The sequence below is a fragment of the Podarcis melisellensis genome (genome assembly GCF_964234715.1).
Source record: "Podarcis melisellensis genome assembly, chromosome: 15".
NCBI classification, from domain to species: Eukaryota; Metazoa; Chordata; class Lepidosauria; order Squamata; family Lacertidae; genus Podarcis; species Podarcis melisellensis.
Window position 1 is genome coordinate 40,726,522 of NC_138532.1, and position 20,656 is coordinate 40,747,177.

Below are 20,656 nucleotides of genomic sequence, written 5' to 3' on the forward strand. Positions count from 1 at the left end.
GGCCTCCAGAAAAATTGGGATAATGTTGTTTCAACTTTTCTTGTAAGGAGGCTTTGTAAAATGAAAACAAAAAAACTTTGGCATCCTGCTATTCTACCTTTTAAAATTGTCAGAAATCTCAAGCCATATGTTAAAGCCCACCCACTTAAACCATTAAAAAAAATGTGGCAAAAAGTAACAGGATTTCTGAGAGGCTGGAGGAGCATCTTTGGTTTCAAACAACATCAGCCCGCTGCATTGCAGATCCTGCATCATTCACAGGCCAGAGAGAGAGAGAGAGAGAGAAATACTCTCAGCTGAATTAATTCTAATGCACAAGACTATTAGAGAGTAATGGAGAAAACGCTGAGTTACTGTGACCCCTGGTGGCAGAGAGAGGTAAAAGGTAAAGGTAAAGGTACCCCTGCCCGTACGGGCCAGTCTTGACAGACTCTGGGGTTGTGCGCCCATCTCACTCAAGAGGCCAGGGGCCAGCGCTGTCCGGAGACACTTCCGGGTCACGTGGCCAGCGTGACAAAGCTGCATCTGGCGAGCCAGAGCCGCACACGGAAACGCCGTTTACCTTCCCGCTGGTAAGCGGTCCCTATTTATCTACTTGCACCCGGAGGTGCTTTCGAACTGCTAGGTTGGCAGGCGCTGGGACCGAGCAGCGGGAGCGCACCCCGCCACAGGGATTCGAACCGCCGACCTTTCGATCGGCAAGTCCTAGGCACTGAGGCTTTAACCCACAGCGCCACCTGCGTCCCTTGGCAGAGAGAGGTACCACAGCTTAAATAAACATGGCCCAGGATGTGCTAAGCCAGGGAAAATATTCACCTGCAGAGTGGAAAAGAGGTAGCTGTGTCTTTCTAGTGGCATTAAGGCAAGATGACTCAAAGGTTAGAAGGGTGTGTATGTGTAGCACAGTTCAGAGCAACCTGTTGGTTTGAAGCATTAAACCACAGCCTGTGGAGGCCGAGTTATGGGAAACAGGGCTTGTTCCATCAGCTTTGGCTATCCCTGAAATATGAAAGCTGGCCATTATAACAACTGTTTCAAAAATTGGTGCCCAAGTTTCCCCCTCCCCCCTCCCTCTCCCCTAGTGTGCAATTTATTTACTTATTAAGCTTGAAAGCTTGAATCCACATTGGCAGAGTGCAGCTGAGAAAGCAAATAAATAAAACTATCTCAGAATGTAAGCGGCTACCAATTTTGGGGGAATTCCACATTTTGGTGAATTCAGACTAACAATCTGTAACACAAACGTCCCTCGCATAGAAGTACGACCAGACTGTACTGCTTTGTTTGATTCTGGCTGAGGAGTCAAGTGGAATTGAAATGACACTTTTTCTTTTGATTCAATTCATAAAAGCTTTCTTCCCAGTGCTGTTTGGCGCCCGGTGGGACCGGTAGGGCAGAAATCGGAGAGACTCCTTGCCGAGTTCCACGAAGGCAACACTGAGACTTGGAAGAGTTGACAGCGACAGTGCCGCTCCGTTACTGTAAGAAAGGCAGGCAGGCAGATGAGGAGGGGCTGGGCTGAAGGTAGACCGAGGTTGGTGGGGCTCATTCGCCCTAATGGGCGACATCCGCTGCCAAGAAGTGAGCATGAGAGTACATGGAGGGTTTACAGAGTAGCATAAGAAAGCACATGCTCTCTGCCCCAAGGAACTGAGCAAGGATAACGTGCCGTCAGTGGCGTAGCGTGGATTGTCAGCACCCGGGGCAAGGCAAGTAATTTGTGATCCCTAACCCATGGATTTGCGCCCCTAACCCGTGGATTTGCGCCCCCTAACCCTAACCCCCAGATGTTGCGCCCGGTGCGGCCGGCCCCCCTGCACCCCCCACGCTACGCCACTGCGTGCCGTGTGGGGCTGGAAGAGGGGAAGGCAACAGAGCTGAGGCAGCAACGGGCTTTCGGTCAAGAATGTCTACATATCATGTCTGCGATTCCCTCCCTAGGCAAGTGCTTCATGCAGGGTAGCAGGCAGGCAAGAACTACCACGTGCACTGGAAGAGGTGACGCGAACGAGATCTGAAGTGGAATTAAAATGCTTTCAAGAGCCAGGCCACCAAGGTGCACAGGCGTGGCTGGTTTGCAATAGCAGAGCGGTGGTGGAGCGCCCTTTCAATCTGAAAACCATTTTCAGGTTAATGAGGGAAACAGTTTCATCACAGACATGGCTCAGAGAGGTGCGTTTTCTTTTTTTTAATTCGCTGATCCAGAGACCGCTACGTCCCTCACAGTACAGTTTAAGCTAAATTTAGGAGAGGCGACACAGAAGTGTACTTCGGAATATACATGCTACAGTTTCAACTCTTACACTTGAAAGGCCTTTTAAAGTCACAGTTTGTATCAAATCCCTCCAAAGAATTCAGGGTGGTCTACAGTGCCATTGTTTTTCTTTAAAAAATACCCTGTTATCCTCATAACTGCCCTGTGAGGTAGGTTAGGCTGAGAGATTGTGACTGCTCTACACTATCCCAGCTATTTTTTATTTTAATCAAGCGGATATTTGAACCTAGGTCTATGTCTTGAACTGCACTGGTTTTCCATACCTTTCTTCTGTGGCTTGCCACCCCCTTATATTTAAAACTTATTGACTTATTTTAAAGTAAACGTGATGCTATTTTCTCCAGGTGTCAGTAGGTTAGAAGACATCCTTCTGCATGGGAGTGGAGACCAGCTCAGTTAACCAAAGTGCACTTGCAGAGGTGAAGTTAAGACCTTTCCTTGCAGCCAGCACTTGCTCCAGGAATTCTTAAACCAGACCTCTCCTGGGGAGGCAACAGTGTTCCAACAGTGGTACAAAGTGCAGAGACCTCTGTTTTGGGAATTTCAGCCTCTTGGTTCAAAATGCGGCATGTGCTACTAGGCTTATGACTATCGAGGCCGGCGAGCCTGGAATCTACAAGAACGGTAGCTTCTACATTCTGAATTCAGGCCAGGTGGGAAAAAAGGTTGCAGCTTTTGATACCATCAGCCCCTGAAAAGTGGTGTCGCATCTTACTGTTATATGTCTTCTGCTCCCACTCGGAGTCAATGACTGCAGTGCGAGCCCTTCCCAAAAAAATGCTTCAGGATAAAAAAACATGGCAGTACGTACAACAAACTGGCCAAGACACCCCTACATTGATACAAACAGCACTATTGCTAGTTTTAGGGTTCGCTGTTGGTCACACACACACACACACACACACACCATAAAAGAAGGCTAACTTTCATGAGTTATGCTAGAGGACTACTGGCCGTCATGAGTTCCCTGGCCAAGGTTTGCTGTGGCCAGATAGCCTGCTCAAGAGGCAGGAATGGTGCACGGAGCAAACAGTGTCTGCCGTCAAACAGCGCTTGAAGCAGCCTACCGGATTTGGGTGGTGGGGGAGTAGCCATCGGGGAACAGTTCATCAACCCCACTTCAAAGTTGTCCTCAGCAAATAAAACATGGATGTCAGACAGGGGCTTTTAGCAGAGAGAAAGGTCCAGCTTGTCCGTTTTTACAGCTCTTGCTTCTTTTCCACTTTCTGCCTCACTAAGAAAATGTGACAATTATGGCTGCGTCAGCCAGGCCACTAAGAACATTTTACACAGAGTAGGCAACAAAGTAAAATTATTGTTATTATTATTATTTTTAAAAAAGTGTCCGGCTGGAATGTTTTCCATGTGCAAACTTGGTGGAATCTGAGCTAGCAACGAATGCGGTTAAGTTACACCTACCACCTCTAGGAATCGCCCTGTCGGCAGGTTCCTTCCTAGAGACGCCTCGTCGGACCCAGGTACAATGCCTGCCCATCAAGCTATTTACATAACAACTATGCCGCTTACATTTTAAAATAAATATAGCTGTGTGCAATCTCTAAGAGGTGTAATGACTTAAGAATGAGGTAATAAAACCCAGCTGCATCTACGTCTCATTGTCGGGTGAGCGCATGTCACTGAAAAGTTCAGGCAGGAGGGTGCCAGTGTGTCGGGGGGGGGGGGGTGCTGCTGCTGCTCCTCCTTGGCTTGGTGCTGTCCGGGGATCGTGTACTCTCCCCCCCTTCCTCTTTGCAAGAACTACCCTTCCTTGTCTTTCTGCTGCCCAGGCGTGTAGGTGTGCAAAAAGTTCTTCAGCTTCGTGGGGTAATCCGTCATCACGCCCGTGGCGCCCAAATCGAACGCTCGCTGGTACTCTTCGTCTTCGTTGAGGACCCAGATATACACCTGGAGGGAGAGAAGGCACACAATGGATGTGTGGCTGATAATGCCTCCCAATACAACTTTTGCGTATGGCTGTTTTTGGCTAAGTCGCAGGGGTCAGCAAACTTTTTCAGCAGGGAGCCGGTCCACTGTCCCCCAGACCTTGTGGGGGGCCGGACTAGATTTAAAAAAATAATAATGAACGAATTCCTGTGCCCCACAAATAACCCAGAGATGCATTTTAAATAAAAGCACACATTCTACTCATGTAAAAACACCAGGCAGGCCCCACAAATAAGCCAGAGATGCTTTTTAAATAAAAGGACACATTCTACTCATGTCAAAACACGCTGATTCCCAGACTGTCCGCGGGCCAGATTTAGGAGGCGATTGGTCCGGATCTGGCCCCTAATTTGCCTATCCATGGGCTAAGGCCTCAACTGAAACTGAACCTAAGCAGGAATGCTGGCATTTGCTAACATTCATCCTTCATTAGTCTGGTCACCCACTTTTCAATTTTTATTTAACAGAATTCGTATACTGCCTGATTGTAAACCTCTAAGTGGTTCTCTCTCCTCTCTTTCTTTCTTTCTTTCTTTCTTTCTTTCTTTCTCTCTCTCTCTCTCTCTCTCTCTCTCTCTCACACACACACACACACACACACACACATACACACACACCCCAATAAAAGACAGTGGAAAAGGAGCATTAAAAACAACTCAAATATAGTTAACATTTATAATAAGGTAAAAACACAGAGAACTGCTTTCTGCTGAGCCAGCCCTATGTTCCAACTACTTCAGTATTGTCCACACTGAGTTGATGCAGCTCTCCTGGGAGGCGACATTTCCTAGCCCCAAGCTGGGGAATAAAAAAGCATGTTGATTTCTACAAGCTTCTTTCCCCTTGCCCTCGGCTTTTGGGTGGGGAGGGAGGGAAGAAGAAGAAAGACCGGAGGATCAAGACAAGAGCATGAAGCATAAAGCTTGTCCAGAGGTGAGAAGGTCAAGCAACACTGCCCATCCACATTTCCCGTGAGCTGAAAAACAACAGCCAACCCTGCTGTCATGAGGACCAGAAGCATGATCTCCAGTGTACAGGCATGCTCCGTGGTGGCTGTGCATACAGGCTGATCAAAGCTAGTATAATGTGAGCTGGAAGTCACTTGCTCAGGTTCTAGGTCAGTCAGAAGGAGTTAAGTATTTTTTGGCATCAGATAAGTCACTTTCGAAGCATCAGAAAAAGGATGTTCATACTGGCTTTCTTTAGAATCCCAGAAAGCAGGGGTGGAAGACCTCTGGCCAGCAGAGGTCAATTTTTGGGCCTGCCAGGCCATGTCCCCCATGCCTACCTGCTTGTGAAATCATCTGATGGGTGGGAAAGTGGGGTTAAATCCTGCATCAGCTGTGCACCTATAACAGGGAATAGGGGTGCACAGCCAAACTGAAGAGGACTCAACTTCTGCCTCTCAGCTGATGAGCAGGGGTTAAATTGTGCTCAGTTTGGCAGGATTCCATGCAGACCAGACCCAGTAAGGAAGGGGTTCGCACAGAATCTTCTGCTAAAATGGGAGGAAAAAACTTCCCCTTAGCAGCACTTTGCAAGGTGCTTTGAAGTTCCAATGTGACATCAAGTGACTGACAGGTGGAGGGCGCCACCCAGCTGTCAAATTCAGCCCTGAAGGCTGATCCCGATATGGATCTGGCCCAAGGAGGCAAAAGGCTTCCCACCCTGGCTACAGGTTGAACGGAGGTGGGAGTCAATGTAGCGCTTGAGTGAACTATGTGGGATCCCCTTAACACATGCCAAGTTCTTTAATGTGTTGTTTATGTCACACTTTTCTGAGGTTAGTTGGAGATGGGAACAGAACAGAGCAGCTCCCACACAAAATTTCAGAATATCTGTTACACCGTACCTGAATTCCTCGAGCAGTGAGGTGGTTAAATAATGCTTTCCTCATTAACAATCTGCAACAACAGGATAGTAAGATCATTGACATGTCTATCAAAGGTGTGATATATACATATACATACATATATACATATACATATATATATATACACATACATCTATACATATATACATACATACACACACACAGTGGTACCTCGGGTTACATACGCTTCAGGTTACATACGCTTCAGGTTACACACTCCGCTAACCCAGAAATAGTGTTTCAGGTTAAGAACTTTGCTTCAGGATGAGAACAGAAATCGTGCTCCAGTGGCACAGCGGCAGCAGCAGGAAGCTCCATTAGCTAAAATGGTGCTTCAGGTTAAGAATAGTTTCAGGTTAAGAACAGACCTCCGGAACGAATTAAGTACTTAAATCAAGGTACCAGTGTGTGTGTGTGTGTGTGTGTGTGTGTGTGTGTGTGTGTGTGTAGCTATACCTCCCTTTCCACTTAACTAGCACTCCAGGCATCTGACAAATTAATGCAAAACAAGCTGCACTTAGACGTGTGGTTTATTGTGTTAGTTTTACTGGTTATTACGCTAGCACTTCTGTCATGTCTTCTAACGTTCCCTTCACACCGAGGCGCCTATTGAGTTATGGAACTGTGGCTCTTTGATTGATAAAATTGCCACGTTCTGCTAAATTTTAAACGGCGGGAGAGAACTGCATGCTGGAATTGCATGCAGCCGGAATACTGCTCCAAATGTCAGCATGTAAAATTACAACATGAATTCTCAAGTTTATGAGGTTGCAAACAGAACCCCCCCCCTCAAAAATTAATACAGAAATGAGTGCCAAGCCTCCGTTAGATTCCACTAGATTTCCTGAAGCGGTTTTTGCAATGTGTGAAAGATCGCATAGAAGGTAGAAATTGACCAGTAAGGAAACACTGGGAAGACGGAATAAAGTGTTGTCTGAACGCAGCCATAATCTGATGATTTTAAAAGTATGGGTAAACAGGGTGGGCTGTATTTTCTACCAGGCCTCGGGTGTGTTTAAGCCCAGCTTTGTCTTCTCTGACTGGGAGAGGTTCATCAGGCAAAGCAACAATTTTCTCACACCTGCTTCCTGATCCTTCTAAGTGGGTGGAACTGAGATTCTCTGCCTGGAAAACATGTCCTCTGCCTCTGAGTTTTGGCTCCTCCCCAAAGCAGCACTTTGTACATTATCAGCAGGATATGCCTCTGTGGCATCTCTGGCTGTGCCTGCTAACCGGGAGGTGGCAAGGCTAGAGCACCGAACAGGCAACCTCCTTGGGAAAGGAGGGGTCAAGTAATTCTATAGCACCCCTGCACCGGTACCGGAGGATTCCGAGATACAGCAAAAAGAAAGAATAACCCACCAGTGGAGGCTAGTTGGAGGGAGGCACTGAAACATTCAGAGGTGGGTGTTTTGGGCTCACAGGAGACTTGAATATGCCTAATGCCCAATATGAGGTCCAGCGCCGAGAAGCAAAGCTACAGGGAACCAGGCAAAGGGCCTTCTCGGTACTGGCACCTGCCCTGTGGAACGCCCTCCCATCAGATGTCAAGAAAATAAACAGCTACCTGACGTTTAGAAGACATCTGAAGGCAGCCCTGTTCTGGGAAGTTTTTAATGTGTGACATTTTAATGTACAGTGGTACCTCAGGTTAAGTACTTAATTCGTTCCAGAGGTCCGTATTTAACCTGAAACTGTTCTTAACCTGAAGCACCACTTTAGCTAATAGGGCCTCCTGCTGCTACCGTGCTGCCAGAGCCCGATTTCTGTTCTCTTCCTGAAGCAAAGTTCTTAACCTGAAGCACTATTTCTGGGTTAGTGGAGTCTGTAACCTGAAGCGTATGTAACCTGAGGTACCACTGTATTTTTAATCTTTGTTGGAAGCCGCCCAGAGTGGCTGGGGAAACCCAGCCAGATGGGTGGGGTACAAATAATAAATTATTATTATGTTATGTTATGTTATGTTATGTTATGTTATGTATGTTATATTATATTAATGCAAAGATCCTGACCACTTGGGATATAGAGTTGTGGATCAGGGAAGCACTGGGAAGCCCAAACAGCAAGAGTAGTGGGATCAGGGGAAGAGTTGGAGATAACATTTGAAAACAGGTCCTAAGAGGTGTTACTCCTTCTGAAGCACTGCATTCGGGGAGAGGGGTGAGGCTTCTGCTCTAGAGGAGAATGATGGCACTATGGCAAAGGGCTGAGGAGGAAAGGTAGCCTTACGCGTCAGTAAGCCATATGGTAAACCGCTGGCTCCTTGAGATCTTCTCTGATTCTTTCAACCTAAGAAGAGAAGAGAAGAACTCGTGTTTACAGGACTGCCATTTTAATACATGCTGTTAGCAACTGGGAAAACAGAAAAGGGATCACTGAGTGTAGCACATATATCGAGCTGGTTGGGCTTTAATGCCAAGCAGCTGGAAGGTGCACTCAGAGCCTGAGAAAGGCCACAAGGCCCTGTTGCAACACAGTTTCAACATGAAAAATGTAGGAAATTGGAATGTAAGCACCACCCTTTCAAAAACATACAGAGAAGCCCGGATCCATTTTACTATCATCCCTGCTGGTGCAAGGAGCCCACCCACAGCCCTATACGGTTTTTTAGCCCTTCTCTCTCAGAAGTCAAGGGTGGATGAATGAGATTTTCCCCCAAAAGCTGGGGGCAAACCTTTGTGTCTACGTTCTTGCCCCTTCTGTGCTTAGCAAGAAATTAGCTTATGCAGAGTAATAGAAGAGTTTGGATTTGGATTTGATATTCCACTTTATCACTACTCTAAGGAGTCTCAAAGTGGCTAACAATCTCCTTTTCCCCTCCTCCCCCACAACAAACACTCTGTGAGGTGAGTGGGGCTGAGAGACTTCAGAGAAGTGTGACTGGCCCAAGGTCACTCAGCAGCTGCATGTGGAGGAGCGGGGAAGCGAACCCGGTTCACCAGACTACGAGTCCACCGCTCTTAACCACTACACCACACTGGCTAGTAATGCAGTTCATTACTTTATGTAACTCGTAAGCAAATATAGGCCTTTAAACAGTTTACAAGTAGAAAAACTAAATAACTCAAGCATTAAGAAATGAATGGTGTAATTCTGTAAAAGCAGCAGAAATAAATGTGCTTGATTTATGCACAGATCATAAGAATTCAGAATTTCTTTTTCTTATTAAAGAAAAAAGCAACCAAAGACTTCTGAGTGACACCACAGAACAAGGGTAGGAATTTCATAAAATTCCTCTTACCTGCCTTTTCTCTAAACTAAAAAGTCCTAAACTCCACAACCTTTTCTTCAGAGTAGGGAACACTGGCCTAGAGAAGACAAATCATTTGACTTGTTTTAAGGCAGCTTCCTTGTGTTTTTGCGAGAGCTTTGAGGAACCAGGTGAGCTTCGCTCCACTGTGCTGCTAGCAGCACCGCAAAACAAGCAACTTACTTGAGAATGATGGAAGGCATAGGAATCTCCAAGAACTCCTCCAGGATGGGAAAGAAAGGCAGGAGGCCAGTATAGAACAGGCCGAGGAGGAGCAGGACACGTCGCAAGCAGAAGAGGATAGGGATGTGGGCGTTCTGGAGAAATAGAAAGTGAGAGATAAAATAAGGCACAAACACAGCAGGTTTAATGCACAACTAAGGCCAGTACAAGGACGCAGGTGGCACTGTGGGTTAAACCACAGAGCCTAGGACTTGCTGATCAGAAGGTCGGCAGTTCGAATCCCCGCGATGGGGTGAGCTCCCATTGCTCAGTCCCTGCTCCTGCCAACCTAGCAGTTCGAAAGCACATCAAAGTACAAGTAGATAAATAGGTACTGCTCCAGTGGGAAGGTAAATGGCGTTTCCATGCGCTGCTTTGGTTCGCCAGAAGCGGCTTAGTCCTGCTGGCCACATGACCCGGAAGCTGTACACTGGCTCCCTCGGCCAATAAAGCGAGATGAGTGCCGCAACCCCAGAGTCGGTCACAACTGGACCTAATGGTCAGGGGTCCCTTTACCTTTAAGGCCAGTACGTTAGGTGCATTTACAACCCAGCCTTTACCACACGGCCCCAAGGTGGGGGACATGTATAGTATTAAAAGTTGCTAGAGCATCTGAGCAGGAGTCCTAGTTTTAAATCCCCTTTCAGCCACGGATTTCAGTGGGCGATCTTGGGGCACTCACAATCTCTCTCAGCCCACCCTACCTCACAGGGTTGTTGTGAGGATAAAATGCAACGATGAGGAGGAATAACTCTGTACGTGGCCCTGAGGAAGGACAGGAGAAAAACGTTGACAGGAGAAAATTTATCAGGATGGAATGCTGGCCGCTTACCTCTTTGTGACACTTTTCAACTATCTCATGACTGACGTTGCCCCAAACCGTCAGATGTTCTCGCTTGTAAAGGCTCACCAACTCTGAGACCTGAGATCAATATGAACACAGAGGAGCTGCTGTTTTTTTGTTTGTGGCAGTTACACAATGGGGCAGAGTTTCTTTAATGTTATTTCCGAGTCCTCAAGTCATTGTATTATTTCTCTAGATCAGGGTTTTCCCAAACTTGGGTCTCCAGCTGTTACTGGACTACAACTCCCATCATCCCTAGCTAGCAGGACCAGTGGTCAGTCAATGTTCTCCCAGTTTGATGATATATAAAAATGGGCTTTTGAGAGGAACCAGACTGGCGTGGGGTCTCACCTTTTTAATCAGTACGTCATTGTTCACCTTGATGTCTATGTTGACAGGAGTGTGGGGGAAGTCCTCAAAGACCTCTTTCAGGAGAGGGATGCGCTTGTCTTCACCTTCGCAATGGCACTCTGCTGTTTTTTTTAAAAGATTTTTATTAAGTTTTCAAAAGTTGTATAAAAACAAAACAATAATAAAAACAGACAAAAAGAAAAGAAAAGTATAATTTCAATCCCTTTTTTCCCTTATAACTTACTTCCCCGACTTCCTCATACCTCCCCTCTCTGTATTCCAATTTCTATTTTATTAATTCAGCAAATCCTTCCCCTTAATTTTCATTTAATTTTTGGCCTTTCTTTTCTTTTTACTTATCCATTACGGCTGGAAACCACATAATTTCTAAACCAACGTCATTCTAACATTCATTAATTTTGCAATGTTTCTTAAGATAGTCCTTAAATTTCTTCCAATCTTCTTCCGCTGTCTCTCTCCCCTGGTCTCGGATTCTGCCAGTCATTTCTGCCAGTCCCATGTAGTCTATCACCTTCATCTGCCATTCTTCCAAGGTGGGTAGATCTTGTGTCTTCCAATACTTTGTGATGAGTATTCTTGCTGCTGTTGTAGCATACATAAATGGCACTCTGATGGACACAAGCAGAATTTGGTTGCTGCTGGGGTCACTCACAAGCTGCCATCCTTTGTAACGGGGAGAGCTAGAGTTGTTTCACATGTTACATGGCAACAAAGCTGATTTGGTGCTGGGTTAAGATATGAAGCTGCTGTCACACCACTAGGTCCACCCAGCTCAGAACTGCCTACACTGGTTGGCAGCAACTCCCAGTGACAGAAAGCTCAGGATACAGAAAGCCAACAATGCCATGAACAGCAACAAAAATAACATTTCTAAAGTGGTAAGGTCTTCCAAATATTACCTTTCTGGAATGTTACATCCAATCTGCAGAGGTACGGTGGGAGTTCCTTCAAATAAAAAAATAAATAAATAAGACATGGATGCGTTAACTCCACACAGATGCCGATTTACACAAACTGATCGAGCATCATCATCATCATCATCCAGAGACAGCCTTGTTTCAGCCTCTCAGACCTTACACATCAGGTGCTCTGGAAAGAAATATCTAGGGAAGAGTTATCTGAAATTTCTTTTTAAGTCACAGGAACAAGAGTAATCTTTGCAGAGAAAGAACATTTGGTCTTATTGTGAAGGAAGTAAATAATAAAAATAAAAATAAATACAATTTTATTTATATCCTGCCCTCCCCAGCTGAAGCCGGGCTCAGAGTGGCTAACAACAATAAAAGTAACACAGCATTGTAAAATCAATTCATTCTAAAATCAGTTCAAAATCAAATTAATGGCAACCATTGGGCTAGAGTTCTGTGAGGATTACCAAAGGAGGGGGTCAGGCTGTGCCCTGGCCAAAGGCCTGGTGGAGCAGCTCTGTCTTGCAGGCCCTGCAGAAAGATGTCAAGTCCCGCAGGGCCCTAGTCTCTTGTGACAGAGCCTTCCACCACATCAGGGCCACAGCCGAAAAAGCCCTGCCTCTGGTTGAGGCCAGCCTAACCTCCCTGTGGCCCAGGACCTCCAAGGTGTTTTTGTTTGAAGACTGTAAGTTTCTCCGTGGGACACACCAGGAGAGGCAATCCTGTAGGTACGAGGGTCCTAGGCCATGTAGGGCTTTAAAGGTTAAAACCAGCACCTTAAACCTGATCCTGTATGCCACCGGGAGCCAGCGCAGCTGGTATAGCACCGGGTGAATGTGAGGATGAGGGGGGAAATGTTATTAAACACGCACAAACAAATTTGCCGAGGAAGATTAGGCTAGAAATTGACTTTTAAATAGAAGAACTAATCAGTTCAATACAGTGCTTTTTTCCTAGAGGAAGAGCTACCGGAGTGGTTTGGGGGCTTGCTCAGCTGAATGCTGGGAGACCTCTGCGCCTCAGCTGATCAGTTTAAGAGGAAGCACAACAGAAAGATCCTGAAACAAGGAGACCACTGCAGAGCACCCAGGGAGCAAGAAATACCAGTGTTACTGTTATGGAGCTCCAGAAAAACATACAATCCATTTTCACCACTGAAGGAATCCCACATTTGCTTTCCCATTAAATCAGGGGTAGGGAACCTTTCATAGCCTGAGGGCCACATTTCCTTCAGGGAGCCTTCCAAGGACCACATGCCAACTGCTGGTGCAGCCAGAGGCAAAAGTGAGCAGAGCAACTAACGCAGATCTTACTTTTGTACAGTAGGCTAGTTTTCTACGCACATTTTCACACACCCCTTTCTACGCTCCATCCAGAAAAGCAAGAGGCATGATCAACATTAAAGGTAAAGGGTAAAGGGACCCCTGACCATTAGGTCCCGTCGTGACCAACTCTGGGGTTGCGGCGCTCATCTCGCTTTATTGGCCAAGGGAGCCGGCATGCAGCTTCTGGGTCATGTGGCCAGCAGGACTAAGCCGCTTCTGGCGAGCCACAGCAGCGCACGGAAACGCTGTTTACCTTCCCGCCGGAGCAGTACCTATTTATCTACTTGCACTCTGACGTGCTTTCAAACTGCTAGGTTGGCAGGAGCAGGGACCGAGCAACAGGAGCTCACCCTGTCACGGGGATTCGAACTGCTGACCTTCTGATTGGCAAGTCCTAGGCTCTGTGGTTTAACCCACAGCGCCACCTGCGTCCCTTATGATCAACATTGCAGCCAGGCAAAAATATCCGAGGTGCAGAGCAAGGCCAGGGAAGGGGTATGGAGAGTTCAGAAGGCTAGACAGAGGGAGCTAGAGGGTCACATTTGACCCCTGGGCCAGAGGTTCCCCACCACTGTGTTGCGTTTTATAATATCAGAGCCTGATGTGAGTTTCTCAAATGGGCGTTTCCATTACCAGCCTTCTTAGCTACTTCAGCAAGCTGCAAACCTCAGCAGGGGAGATCTGCAGGACTGTGGATGTGACCTTCTGCACCATTTTTCTATATTTAGAATACTTAAGCACATTATTAACTGTTTTCTAAGCCTTACAGACAGCTTTCTAGACCTTTTGTACTATGAGTCCCATGATTTGTATGCAAACAGCATCGAGTTTTGCCGTCAATTCAGTAGCATATAAATCATGTAAACAAACTGCAGGGAGTTGGAGTCTGATGACCTATGGAGTGCACCTGGTTGGGAAATTAAGCGTTGGAGGAAAGAAGAGGGTGCTTATTTCAACTTACCGAGTATTCGAGGTCTGATATATTGACATCGACCCCAGTCGACCGTTTCAGATTCTCGTCATGAGACACGACGACTTGCTCATCCTTCGTCAGGTGGCAGTCAAGTTCCAGCATATCGGTCCCAACGTCAACTGCACTGAAGGCAGAAAGCAAACTTGAGCTTCTTTATTTTTTGGGGGGGGGGTGGCAGCATAGAGAGAAGTATCCCGAACATTAAAAAAATATGCAGCTTAGGTTTCAGCCCCACCGTAGGTCCATGTCGCCTGCAGTTCTGAGGCAGAACAGAGCTCCAGCCAGACTGGAGCAGGAACCCCGAGGTCCCATTCAGGCCTGACAGGCAAAGGAGGCATTTCAGGAGAGGTGAGAGAAAGAGAAGATAAATATCTCCTTTCTCTCCCTGCCCCCATCTCTATGCTATATAGCTCTACAAGTCTTGCAGAGTACAATGCGAGCATTTTATTGCTATATACCGCACAAGTGCTACCAGAGAGTGGAAATAATAATAATTATGAATAATTATGAATAATAATAATAATAATTTTATACCCCACCCTTCCCAGTTCAGAAAACAGGGCTCAGGGCGGCTAACAACAAATTTAAAACACTTAATTGATGCAACAAAAAACAGCTTAAAATACAGTATAAAACGTGAATAACAATAACTTCAGAATTCAAAAATCAATTTAGGAGGAAATCCATCCAAATGAGTCCTTTCCTTTCTCCTTATAAACCACAGTGCAGGGAGCTTTTCAGCCTCAAAATGTACAACCGCAACTCTTAGGCCACCTGCACAAATTGAATGTTGAGATAGACACAGATGGGTGATTGATTATTTGTGTCCCACCCATCTAAATGGGTTACCCCAGCCACTCTGGGGGGCTTGCAACTTATATAAAACCATAATAAAACATAAACTATTAAAAAAAACTTTCCTAAAGAGGGAAACTGCTTCCGTTCTCTAGACATTTTCATAACCCAGGGGTTGTCAGCGAAACACCCATGGGTGCAGTGGTACCTGCAAAGCCTCCACGCCTCCCGCCCACTGCCCCCTCGGTCATGATGTAGTGAGGACCACGACCTTTTCCTCCCTCAAAAAGTACATGGAGCTGAGAGGAGGCTGAAAGAGTGACGCTCTTTCCCACTTCCTCTCTCACCTCCATGTTTTTTTCCAGGGTCTGTTTAATTCCACTGGATCTCACTTTTATCCAGATCCCTAGAGAAAGCAAAAGTGTGTATGGGCACATGCTTCCCTCGTAGCAGGGGGCTGTCTCAGGGATAGAGAAATAGCCAGAGGGGGTGATGCCTACAGCACTTGCTTAAAATTTCCAGATCTGGCTGAAAATGAAATGTCATTGAGCCCTGGCTTAGCACATCATGGGACATTTTTATTCAGGCTGCGGTACATCTTTCTGCCACCAGGGGCCACAGTAACCTAACTTTTTATCCATTATTCTCCAACAGTCCTGTGCATTAGAATTAATTCAGCAGACAGTATTTCTCTCTCTATCCGTGGCCTGTGAATGATGAAGGATCTGCAATGCAGCGTGCTGATGTTGTTTGAAATCAAAGATGTTCCTCCAGCCTCTCCAGAAGCCCTGCTGATTCCGCCACATTTTTTTAAAAAAAATGGTTTCGGTGGGTGGATTTTAACATAATGACACACACTTTGATATTTCTGACAATTCTGAAAGGTAGAGAAAAGCAGAATGCAAAAGCTTTTTTTAAGCCTCCAGGAATATATATATATATATATATATATATAGTCACTGTGCCCCACTTCTTGACATTACAGTGGTACCTCAGGTTAAGAACTTAATTCGTTTTGGAGGTCCATTCTTAACCTGAAACTGTTCTTAACCTGAAACCTGAGGTACCACTTTAGCCAATGGGGCCTCCTGCTGCCATCGCGCAGCCGGAGCGTGATTTCTGTTCTCATCCTGAAGCAAAGTTCTTAACCCGAGGTACTATTTCTGGGTTAGTGGAGTCTGTAACATGAAGTGTCTGTAACCTGAAGCATCTGTAACCTGAGGTACCACTGTAGATTGCATGCTAGTGAAGGGGTGGGAAAAACTTTTTTCACACCAGCCTCGGAATTAGTAGGAAAATGTGATGCACCAATAGCTACTGACCATTTACATTCTGGTTCTCCAAGGACTTGAAACAAGGGTTCAGAATAGTTTATTTTCCACCTATAAATAAGGCATACAAGATGCCCTGCTTGGCATCAGTGATCAGGAGTGCTAGATCAAGGCTAAATCCCTCCTTGCTGGGTGACCCTAAGGCAGTCGCACTATCTTCCCGTTCAACCTAGCCTACCCCCACAGGGCTGCTGTGAGGATGTATGGGATAAACCCCAAGCATGCCCCTCTGAGCTGCTTAGAAGGCGGGATAAAAGTGCAAGAAGTAAGCTAAAAGGGTCAATGCGCTGGCTAGCTGGTTGAAATCAGACCCATACATGCTTGGTGTGATAGAGCTGCTTTTAAAAATGCTGACAAACCTTTCCTTTTAAAAAAAAAAAAATGCTGCTAAACCACTCTGGTAACCAGTGTGGTATGGTGAAGTGGCTGATAAGCATCGACAATACAATGTTCTACCCACGTCAGATAAAATATGCAACAGGGAAAACTTTGCACCCTGGAGTCTCGCCTTCATCCGAGACACTGTGTTTGTGCAAAACATCCGACTGACCAACATCTTCATTTTGTTTCCCACAGGCCCCAATAAAGGCACTAATGAGCTCCTGCCTCAGCACCGTAGAGGGAGCACTGAAGCCACCCAGCCCAAGAAGACGACAGCTCTCTTGACTGCCTTGGTTGAGTGCTTAATTAAACGAAGTTGTTGTGTAATGTTAAACTCTTGCATTCAGGGCCCAAACACAACACAATGAAGCTATGGAAGACTCTAAATGCTTATCTCGGCTGGTGGCTTCGCAGGGAGCATGTTCTGATTTGAACGAGGGCTGAAGAGCTACAAAAATTGGTTCTGTGCTGCGGAATCCCTAGAGGTAGAAAGTAATAAAGAATATTCTCCCCAGTTTCATCTATGAGGTTCAGGGACACAGATCCAGTGACAGCAACCTCCTTCTCCAAGGAAGAACAGACCCAAAGAAAAGGAAGCACAGTTGCTATTGCATGTGAGAAAAGTCCACATGATAAAACCACAAAGAGCCTTGTGGCACCTTAAAGGCTAACAAATTTATTATGGCATAAACTTTTACGGGCCCACAATCCATTGAGTGTAATTCTGAGTTGGCCAACCAGTGTGGTACAGTGGCTTGAGTGCTGGACTAGGACCTGGGAGACAAGGGCTGACAATCCCCAATCTGCCACCAAACTCACTGGGTGACCTTGAGCCAGTTACTGCCTCTTGGCCTAACCTACCTCACAGGGTTGTTGTGGGGATTAAATGAGGGGGAGAAGCAGGTACGCCACCTTGATCTTTTTGGGGGAAAGGTGGCCTGTAAATGCAATTAATACTACTAATACTAATAAATGCATATGGAATGAAGAGGTTCAGAGGGAACTGAAATGCCAAAAAGAATAGCCAACAAGTTTACCAAAAGCAGGAGAGTTGGCAAGCAATTAGCAAGGCACACCCTGACACTTCATTATTTAAATAAAGCCAATCTTCACCACAATCTTTATAAAATCTGAAGAACCTCCCTCCGAGCTAAAGAAGAGAAGAGGGGAAACTTTGTTGTGTTAAAACCATCACGTTTAGCTGCCATGGAGATTAGAATTGCCTGTGGCCCTTTTCAACAGCCTTGTTCAAGCTAGGAAAATTCTAACAATGCCTAGCACTTTGGAAGAAAGCGTACAGTACTAGCTGTGATAATACTACTAAGTACGAAGACTTAAAAAACCTGAATCAATTCCTAGGTTATAATCACAACTCCCTCACAAAGAATCGGGCATGTGTGGTTCCTTCTGGTTCCCCACTGAGAAATCTGTAGTAATTTGCCATTTTGCAAAGAGTAATTGGATACGGGGGAGGGGGAGGCAACTCCAACATGTCATTGATTCTGAAATTAATGCTGAAATCCACAGCCCACACATTTCAAGGTAGTCTTGAAGTAATACCTAGCAGCTTTAATGAATTTACTGGAGAGTGGGTAGGTTGCAAAACAGCCCTGGGACTTCTAGCATTTAAGAGCCATGCATCTGAGCCATGAGGGATGACCAACAGGAATGTCAAGGATCCAGATGGCCCATAAGATATCCTGGACCTATTATGGGCCTTATAAACTAATACACAGTCAAACCTTGGTTTTCGCATGTCTCGGCTGCCAAGCATTTCTCATTTTTCCCCGCTGAACTTGCTGAAAGCCCTTTGATCCTCGGTTTTTGAACGTTTCGGAAGTCAAATGGGCTTCTGGGACGGATTATGTTCAAAACCAAGGTTCCACTATACAAGGACACTGAATCTGACCTGGCAACATATGGGCAGTTGGTGCAAGTTTTTAAGCACTGGAGTTTATTTCATTTATCACATTTCCATCCTGCGTTTCCTCAAATGGTAAAGGACCCTGGATGGTTAAGTCCAGGCCAAGGAGATTATGGGGTGCAGAGCTCAACTTGCTTTTCAGGCCGAGGGAGACGGCGTTTGTCCACAGACAGCTTTCCAGGTCATGTGGCCAGCATGACTAAACTACTACAGTGGTACCTCGGGTTACATACACTTCAGGTTACATACGCTTCAGGTTACACACTCCGCTAATCTAGAAATAGTGCTTCAGGTTAAGAACTTTGCTTCAGGATAAGAACAGAAATTGGGCTCTGGCGGCGCAGCAGCAGCAGGAGGCCCCATTAGCTAAAGTGGAGCTTCAGGTTAAGAACAGTTTCAGGTTAAGTAAGGACCTCCGGAACGAATTAAGTACTTAACCCGAGGTACCAATGTACTGGCATACAGAGGACCGTGACGAGTCCCAGAGCTCATATAAATGCCATTTACCTTCCCGCTGCAGTGGTACCTATTTATCTACTTGCACTGGTATGCTTTCGAACTGCTAGGTTGGCAGAAGGTGGGACAGAGCAATGGGAGCTCACCCTGTAGTGCAGATTTGAACTGCTGACATTCTGATCGGCAAGCCCAAGAGGGGTTTAGACCACAGCGCCAACCACATCTCAATGAATTCCAGGTGGAATATATACTCACCCTCTCCTATTCTCCTTACAACAACCCTGTGAGGTAGGCTAGGCTGAGCTTGACTGACTGTCCCAAGGTCACCCACTGAGTGGGTACATGAACCCTGGTTACCCAAGACTTAGTGCAGCTGGCACCCATCTGTCTTTGTTGTTGCTGGCACCCATCTGTCTTTGGAGACAATGGAAGAGTGTGCCTTCGGGGGTGAAGTCAAACTGCTGGAGAGTTACAGCGCCTGCTGTGGCTGTAGAGACTGATATGGGAGAGTTATGTTTAACTGCAGGTTTAACTGCATCCGGTTTTGCCCCTACAGGTGCACCATGGCAATTCAGGCTTACACTTAATTCATCTGCTGAAGGGGACTATGGCCCACTACAGCTTATGCCGCAATATATTTGCTAGCCTTCCAGCTGCCGCAAGACCCACTGCGGTTCCAAATGCTTGATTTCAGTACACCTCTTTCACATGTGATAACTGAATGTGTTTGCTTTTCGTGGCATCTGTTCTTCTTGGCAAAAGGAGGTTATAGTCCCTGGAGACGTGCACCTGAGTCCCTGATCTGCATAGACGAATATTTTTTTAATCACTTCGTACCTCTAGGGATTCCACATCACAGCGCCAATTCTGCTGATTCTTCAGCCCTTGCTCAAATCAGGACACACACCACACTGATCTGCTGGCAGCAGTCTATCCCCATCATCTGATTAGTATGTGCTATAGAACACATGCAGTCTGTGTGCCCTGTGTGTTTTGCCTCTAAAAGTATTGGGATATTAGGCAACCATTAGCCCAGTACTAGGGAGAGGGCTGGTTGCCACGCAGGTCTGACTCTGCCACAATCAAGCCTGCATGGATCACTTTCCCCTGCCCCAGACTGCAGCCACTTGTGGCACCTCTGTTGAAAGGCTGGGTGTCCTCTTACTAAAAGGTTAATTAATCCAGGGATATTGTCTATGAAATACAAGCTTTGACATTCATATCTTTAATTGCAGGTGCAGATATACACCCACCCACCCTGGATTTATTTTGTTTCAGAAGCCAAAGCTCTCAGTGGCAAATAGGAAATACATTGACCTTTATTTCTCTGTGACCCTTGCAGCAGACTGTGAGGAACATCTGATAACTTTAGCCCACTGAACAGGTGCCTCTTCTCACTGCCCTCTGCTGTAGCTTTTTTCCAATGTGTATCCATGTGGCAAGGAGGCCCATGTAGGAAAGCTTTTAAAGAACACAGTAAACTTCTGCACGGCATTCCCAGCCTCAAGGCCAAGAAGTAACACAAACGTATTAAACTATCTAACTTTCACAACAGTGACCTTCTGTGTTCAGGGCTTCAGCTCTGTTGAAAAGCCGGCAACGGAAGGCAGTTTTATGTTTTGGTTTGAAGGAAACAGAAACTTTTCTCCTGGGTTCTACTCTCAAATTTGTTATTCTTAAGCAAGCAATCTTGGGCAAGCCACAACTTGCACACCAGTATTTCCTCCACCACATATTACTTTCCAAAATATTAAGAGAAAATCCATTGGCTGGAGTTCAATTA

The 20,656-nt window shown here is 46.0% G+C and overlaps 1 protein-coding gene across 1 annotated transcript in view; it reads right to left on the minus strand.

Annotated features, from left to right (window-relative positions):
* Positions 1 to 3,582: 3,582 nt before the first annotated feature.
* Positions 3,583 to 20,656, minus strand: part of GDPD1 (glycerophosphodiester phosphodiesterase domain containing 1) — a 28,772-nt gene continuing 11,698 nt past the window's right edge. Inside the window, exons 3-10 of the mRNA XM_081890639.1 lie at positions 13,975 to 14,110; positions 11,680 to 11,725; positions 10,760 to 10,878; positions 10,397 to 10,486; positions 9,526 to 9,659; positions 8,322 to 8,381; positions 6,072 to 6,123; positions 3,583 to 4,180 (exon numbers count right to left, since the gene is read on the minus strand). Coding sequence (XP_081746765.1) covers positions 4,034 to 4,180; positions 6,072 to 6,123; positions 8,322 to 8,381; positions 9,526 to 9,659; positions 10,397 to 10,486; positions 10,760 to 10,878; positions 11,680 to 11,725; positions 13,975 to 14,110 — 784 coding nt within the window. The 3' untranslated portion in view covers positions 3,583 to 4,033. The remainder of the gene's footprint in view (positions 4,181 to 6,071; positions 6,124 to 8,321; positions 8,382 to 9,525; positions 9,660 to 10,396; positions 10,487 to 10,759; positions 10,879 to 11,679; positions 11,726 to 13,974; positions 14,111 to 20,656) is intronic.